The 7,047-nt window shown below is 51.6% G+C and overlaps 1 protein-coding gene and 1 non-coding gene across 6 annotated transcripts in view; one reads left to right on the top strand and one right to left on the bottom strand.

The window, feature by feature from the left end:
* Coro2a (coronin 2A) overlaps positions 1-7,047 on the top strand; it is a 55,986-nt gene that overhangs the window by 39,434 nt on the left and 9,505 nt on the right. For all 5 annotated transcript variants that reach the window (XM_031377334.1, XM_031377335.1, XM_031377333.1 and 2 more), the window contains 3 exons: positions 1,938-2,054; positions 4,468-4,617; positions 6,738-6,917. In XM_031377334.1, coding sequence (XP_031233194.1) covers positions 1,938-2,054; positions 4,468-4,617; positions 6,738-6,917 — 447 coding nt within the window. The remainder of the gene's footprint in view (positions 1-1,937; positions 2,055-4,467; positions 4,618-6,737; positions 6,918-7,047) is intronic.
* LOC116097191 lies at positions 1,697-1,815 on the bottom strand. The gene has a single exon (XR_004121253.1). It is a non-coding gene; the product is annotated as a 5S ribosomal RNA (ribosomal RNA).

The raw sequence follows: 7,047 nt of genomic DNA, 5'->3' as shown, positions 1-7,047 counted from the left end.
AAAAAAAAAAAAAAAAGCTGTGTTTCCGTCATCTGCACACAACTACAGCTGTTAGTGCTGCTGCCTCCTCCTCCTCCTCCTCTTCTTCCTCTTCCTCCTCTCCCTCCTCCTCCTCTTCCTCCTCCTTTTCTTCCATCTTCCTCTTCCTCCTCTTCCTCTTCTCCCGCCTCTTCCTCCTCCTCCTCTTCCTCCTCCCCTCCTCCTCTCCCTCCTCCTCCTCCTCCTCTTCCTCCTCTTCTTCCTCCTCTTCCATCTTCCTCTTCCTCCTCCCCTCCTCCTCCTCCTCCTCTCCCTCCTTCTCCTCCTCCTCCTCTTCCTTCTACCCTCCTCTCCTCAGCCTTGAGATACAGATTTTTCTGGCCAGGGCATAGTTACTCTTGCTGAGCCTTTACCTCAGCTTCTCCCTGTTGTGCACTTCCTGTCTCACTTAACCCTTTACAGTCCTACAAGGAAGAGATTGTTATGGTTCAAGCCTGAGGAAGGGGTTTGCAGAGTGAAAATAGGCACATGACATGATTGGATTTTAATTTTCAAAACCTCACCTTGAAAGCCAGTTGTGGTGCACACCTGTAAATGCCGTGTAATCCTATCTTATGAAATGTGGCAGTAGAAGGATCAGGAGTTCAAAGCCAGCCTGAGCAACACAGCATATATATGTGGTGGGCTGGGGCGCCCAGTGCACTGGGCAAAGAGCTGCTAGCTAAGACTGGTCCCTTACAGGACACCTAGGGGCCATGACCTGCCTGTCCGGTCCAGGTTGCTGCTGCTTCCAACAATGGAGGCAGAGCCATCTGATAGAGCATGGCAGCCTTTTCTACCTCCTCACACATCATGTGAAATGACACAACTTGCATTTGTGTACACGTTTTTCTTCCTCGGTGGTGGAAGGACTGAGCCCAGGGTTTTCAGCATGCTGGCAGGTGCTCTGCCTCTGAGCTGGAGTCCCTACCCTGTTTCCCACATGTGTGTGACCCTCCCACTTTATTGTCCTGGCTTCCTTCCAGTCCCTGGTCTCAACAGACCCTCCTGTCTCAGCCTCCTAAGTCGCTGGGACAGTAGGCATATGCCACCAATGCCTAACTAATGTCAGATTTTATGTTTAAGTCCAAGATGGCCTCCTCAGTGCTAGGGTCACAGGTATGTGCTACCTCACCTGTTGATAAGTAGCTTTTCATGCCCATTTCTTTCACTTAGATAAATGCCCTCAAGGTTCATTCACCGTGTTCCTTTTTCTAGCTGAATAATACTTCACTGCTTGACGGTGCTGTGCACTGCGCTCACCACATGTCACTTGGTAGACATCTGGGCGGCCTCCTCTTTTTGGTTGTCATAGACAGTGCTGCTATGGATGCTAATGAATGAGTCTCAAGTGGATCTATGTTTCCATTTCTCTCGGGGATACAGCTAGGTCTCTGCTGGGTCACATGGTACCTCTCAGCATTTAACAGCCAGGCCATTTTCCAGAAAGGGCTGTACCACATAGTTGTGGCAGCTGTGCGGGAAGGAAAAGGCCCAGACTGAGCACCTACTGGGCACTGGACACTGGGGCAGACTATTCCCATGGTTCTCAGTCCAGTCTGTGAACCATCCATTCATCCTCCCCTGTGCCAAGGAGGATGGGAAGGCTCAGAGAGCGTCACATAGTGGGTGTGGGAACGTATGCTGCCCTGGCTCTTCCCCCATATTTTTTTTTTAAGCCTTACAGCACCTGGCATTCCCAGGCAGTCTCCCATCCAAGTACTAACCAGGCCCAACCCTGCTTAGCTTACGAGATCAGATGAGATCGGGCGCGTTCAGGGTGGTATGGCCGTAGACCCCCCATATGTTTCCCACCTACTCAGTAATGACTGACTGACAGAGGCGCTAAGGTCCATCCTACCATCCTTCTGTGATGCTGTGCCAGTCTCCTGATGCCTGCCTGTGACACTGTCTTACAGACGGGAAAGTTGGACCCTCACTACCCCAAGGTCTGTGGGCACAGAGGGAACGTCTTGGACATCAAGTGGAATCCTTTCAATGACTTTGAGATTGCCTCCTGTTCTGAAGATGCCACGGTGAGTGCCCACACATCCAGAGCATAGGAATGCTGGGAAGAGGATGGAGGGCAGGCACCCAAACCTGCCATCAGAGGCCAGTCCCAGCTTTGTCTCCAGAATGCTAGGCTGAGGTGATGTCACAGGAAGGAAGCGAGAGCTGGAGGCGACGCGCTGGGTGTGTGGGACTTGGGATCCATGGCACCTCTCTAAGAGCCTCAATTTCCCCTCCTATAAAATGGGTATAATAGCTTCTGCCCATCTCATGAAAACCCAACGAGACTAATGTTCTTAGAGGAGTTCCACCCTTGGAGGTTTGGACACCCTGTGAGGAGACCGGAAAATATCAGGTCATTCTGTGTCACAGTGAATGAATGAGGGACAAGGAAGGGGCTTATGTGAACATAGACCCAAAACCACCCCAAGAGGCCAACCAAGCCCAGCTCTCTGTATCACTGGGGGGTGATCTCAAACTCCTAGATTCAAGCAATCCTCCTGTTCCAACCTCCTGAGAAGCTGAGAGCATAGCCATCTTCCATACACCCAACCCCCAGTGGGTTTGAGCTCACTCTGTGCCAGGAGCACATACTTTGTCTGCACAATGTTCAGCATTATTTTTTTTTTATCCCTCTGGCACCTACTTCAAAGATACAGTGGTTGTGACTTAAAACAAGGGGCCCAGTCATGAGCAAATGGTTCAAGTGTGGATGCTCCTGAGAGACACAGCTCTGGGATGGGGAGGTACCTCTTGACAAGCCTGACAACCTCCTATCCATCTCATGGACCCACATGGTGACAAGAGAGAATTGACAAGTTGTCCTCAGGCCTCCATATACCCAGTGGCAGATGGGTGCATGCACACACACTGAATACATAAAGAAAATGTAACTGGGTGTGGATAAAAGCCACAGTCAGCATTTCTTGTCACCCTGCTGTATTCTGACTTCCCCTCTGTCTTCCCAGTGCCCTACAGAGTGTGTTGTTGCATAGACAAGCTGGGGATCAGAAAGATACAGCAATTTTCCCAATGTTACACAGCACAGACTGCAGAACCGGCTTCAAACTGAGGCCTGTCTGACTTCACAGCCTATTCTCTGTCCCCCAACTGTGCCACTTCCCTTGAGAGATATGACCACACACAGCAGAAGTGAAGGATTTACTAGAAATGTCAGTGATGTAGGATGCAGCCCCTGAGTTCCTAATTTAGCTCAGGGCTGCCTGACAGCTGAGGCAAAAAGAGAAAGAGAATTCATTATGGAAGGAAGCAGGGGGAAAAACGGCAGAGAACACTGGGTGGTAGTGCACACCTGGAATCCCAGCTCAGGAGGCTGAGGCAGGAAGATCTCAAGTTCAAGGCCAGCCTGAGTTGTATGCAAGACTTTGGGTCAGAGTAGGAAGTTTCAAGTAAAGATTGGAGGTCAGGCCTGAGAACTTGGCTGGTCTCCAACCGTCAGGCTTCTGCAAGACATGATGGGGCAGCACAGCTGCCCTCCTCTAACCTCCCCTTTTAAGGTCTGCTCCAAAGATTCCCTAAAAGATATTCTGGGGGCTAGAAATGGGGTGTTTTGTTATTACTGTTTTAATTGGGGGAGGTTATTTTGAAACAGGCTCTCACAGTGTATCCCAAGCTGACCTTGAACTTATAATCCTCCCTCTGTAGACCCCTAGAGCCAGGATCACAGGTGTGAACCATCACACCCTACCAGGCCTTCCTGAAATGTTTCTGCACCCTCTGGGGGAGGGGAAGGAGCAGGATGAAGGGGGGGGATGGTACTGGGTGACAACAACCCTAGTGCATGTAAATGCATCCTTGGAAGGAGCTCCCTGCTCCTCCTCCCCAGGATAAGGTAAGTGTCATTTCCTTCGGGTCACACCTCCCCCTCCAAAAGCCCAGAACCTATCTCCCTCCAGACCTGCAGACAGAGCAAGTAGAGTTCATGGCCTGATGGTAAGGCCAAAACCAGGAAGTAAAAGTCCCTGAGCTGTAAGCAAAGCCTCGTGGGAAACCTGCGTATCTCTGGGATAGGATCTGAACACCCACCGAGAACTTAGCAGAATGTAAAGAGCACTTCCTGGGCGCCGTGCCCCCATCCAGCTTTCCCCATGGTTCCGTGTTGTATTTTTCCATGACGGAGGCCTTACCCTTTGCCATGTAGCCCCTTCTATCTTCAGTCACCCTACCTGCTCAGCTCAGGTCATGGTGATGGTCAAAGCTCCTGGGGCAGGTTTGAGAGTGAGGTCTGCCTTCTAGTCAAGATCAGCCCTGCTTAGTAAAGGACTTTAGGGAGTCTCCAGTTTTGCCTCCACAGGGCTGGGACAGCAATGGAGAACAACAACGAGGTCCTTCTGCCAGGCACTAGCAAATCTATGGCTTAGGGTAGCAACAGCACCGAGATGCCCCCAGCTCATACTCCTGCATGTGTCTCCCCTCCAGATTAAGATCTGGAACATCCCCAAGCAGTTGTTGACAAGGAACCTCACAACCTACAGGAAGGAGCTGATGGGTCATGCACGCAGGGTGGGGCTGGTGGAGTGGCACCCCACAACTGCCAACATTCTCTTCAGTGCTGGCTATGACTACAAGGTGAGTCGGAGGCTCCTGTACACGGGAAACCGCACGCCGGTGCTTCTAGAAGCTTCTCTGAGAGCTCTGTCGACTAGAAAGGCTCAGGCAAGGTGTTGGCAGCTCACTGCTTACACAGGCCTGGGGAAGTGCCCTTCCTCACCTCTCCATCACCCTGGTCTCCGCTTCTATCTCACAGCCGTGTGCCTCCATGAGTCCTTGCTTCCTCTCACTGTTAGGTGGAGAAGCCTCCCTCATTTGTTGTGCCCTCATGTCTACTAACTGCATCTGTTGAGACCTTGTTGACAGTAAAGGCCCACTTGAGGTTTTAGGGGACAGGATCAGGACATACTTCAGTCCGCTGCAGTCAGCCTCAGAGGGTTGGGTTGGGCCCACCTGATACTGCCCCAACCCATCTAGTGCCCAGACCGACCATTCCCAGCACTGGAGACTCAGCCTGTTGCAGCTCATCTCTGACCTACATGGGAATATCCCACGGTTCTCCTTGGGTTTTAGTGTCTTGAGCACCAGTCTACAGACAGAGTGGGTTGGTGGTCCCACTCCCTTAATCTGCTATCTCCTAGAACACAGGATTCAGCTCCATTTCACTTCCTGGTGCCCCTTTAATACTTGAACTATATATATTATATTTTTCCTTTTTTTTGAGACAGGGTTTCTCTGTGTAGCCCTGGCTGTCCTAGAACTCACTCTGTAGACCAGGCTGGCCTCGAACTCAGAAATCCACCTGCCTTTGCCTCCCAAGTGCTGGGATTGAAGGCGTGCACCACCACCGTCCGGCTATATTTTTCCTTTCTAAGCCTGCTACGTTTGTTCAGAACGCCCTTTCAGGAGACGTAACCAGAGAATACAGTCTCTGCTGGGCTCTTTTGAGACTTCCTTTGGCAATGCAATTAATGTAAGTCTCTTTACCTGAGACTCAGGCAGACTCTTCAGACAAGGGTAAAAAGCAGCCACATTCTTCACCAAAATCCCACAAAAACAATCTCTAGGCCACATTGAAATTCTTCTCCACTGAAACCTCCGGGGCCAGGTCTGCACAGTTCAAATCACACTCAGCAACAAAGTCTCCATATTCCTACTAGGAGGGTGGCCCACTACGCTTCACTTAAAGCATTCCACTGCTTTCCAGCTCCCCAAACCCACATTCCTCCAAACAAAAGCATGGTCCGGCCCATCACAGCAATGCCCCAGTCCCTGGGACCAATTTGCCTTAGTCGGGGTTTCTTTTCCTGCACAAAACATAACCAAGAAGCAAGTTGAGAAGGAAAGGGTTTATTCTGCTTACACTTTCTGCGTTTTTGTTCCTCACCAAAGGAAGTCAGGCCAGGAACTCACACAGGGCAGGAACCTGGAGGCAGGAGCTGATGCAGAAGCCATGGAGGAATGCTGCTTACTGGCTTGCTTCCCCTGGCTTGCTCAGCTTTCTTTCTTATAGAACCCAGGACTACCAGCCCAGGGATGGCACCACCCACGAGGGGCTAGGCCCTCCCCCCACCCCCATCACTAATTGAGAAAATGCCTTACAGCTGGATCTCATGGAGGCATTTCTTCAAGGGAGGCTCCTCTCTCTGTGATAACTCCAGCTTGTGTCAAGTTGACACACAAAACCAGGCAGTACAAATGGTTTTTCAGTTCTCCTCTGCTGACTCTATTGGGATTTGCAGAGGCACCTCAGGAACCTCTCAGATCCAAAAGAGACAGAGCTGTTGGAAGGTTCTGGTCAGAAATGCTTATTTATCTGTCCTGGAGGAGGTGGGTGTGGCTACATCTCTGGAAGTGCCACTCACACTTTAGGCAGTGGCTATGGGCTCCTTTGGCATCCCTGGTTATGAACAGAAAGTGAGGTGTGCTACTCCTGACAAGAACCTCACACCCCAGGTCCTCCCAACATAAGCACTTTGTTGTTCAAAGGCTGGTGGCAGGTTTTCTCCTGCTAGACATGAGAACTCCCAGCAGCGGCCCGCTGTGCATACAGCCTCAGGCACACCCCTCAGGAGTGCCCTGGCTGCCAGCTGCATCTTCCCTCCTGGGAATACTGAGTTTCACTGCTGCCTGCTGTTGTGTGTCGATGGGGGCTGGGCGGAGTGGCCACTGCTCAGAGCCAGCACTCTGCCGAGCAGGTGATGGTGTGGAACCTGGACACAAAGGACTCCGTCATTGCTGGGCCGGTGAGAACAATCAGCTGTCACCAAGATGTGATCCTCTCTATGTCCTTCAACACCAACGGCAGCCTGCTGGCCACCACCTGTAAGGACCGCAAGATTCGGATTGTTGACCCCCGGCTAGGGATTGTCCTCCAGGTTTGTGCTGGGCCGAGGTTCGGGGCTACTTTGACAACGGGGTGACAGACAGCATTGTCAGCAGCTGGGCTCAGCCTCTGGAGGCAGCCTCCATAGCTGGCCTCAGCATCATGGAGGCGGGGGGGGGGGG

The sequence above is a fragment of the Mastomys coucha genome, unplaced genomic scaffold, assembly GCF_008632895.1.
Source record: "Mastomys coucha isolate ucsf_1 unplaced genomic scaffold, UCSF_Mcou_1 pScaffold18, whole genome shotgun sequence".
NCBI lineage: Eukaryota > Metazoa > Chordata > Mammalia > Rodentia > Muridae > Mastomys > Mastomys coucha.
The sequence above is the reverse complement of the archived record's forward strand: the minus strand, read 5'-3'. Positions and strand labels throughout refer to the sequence as shown.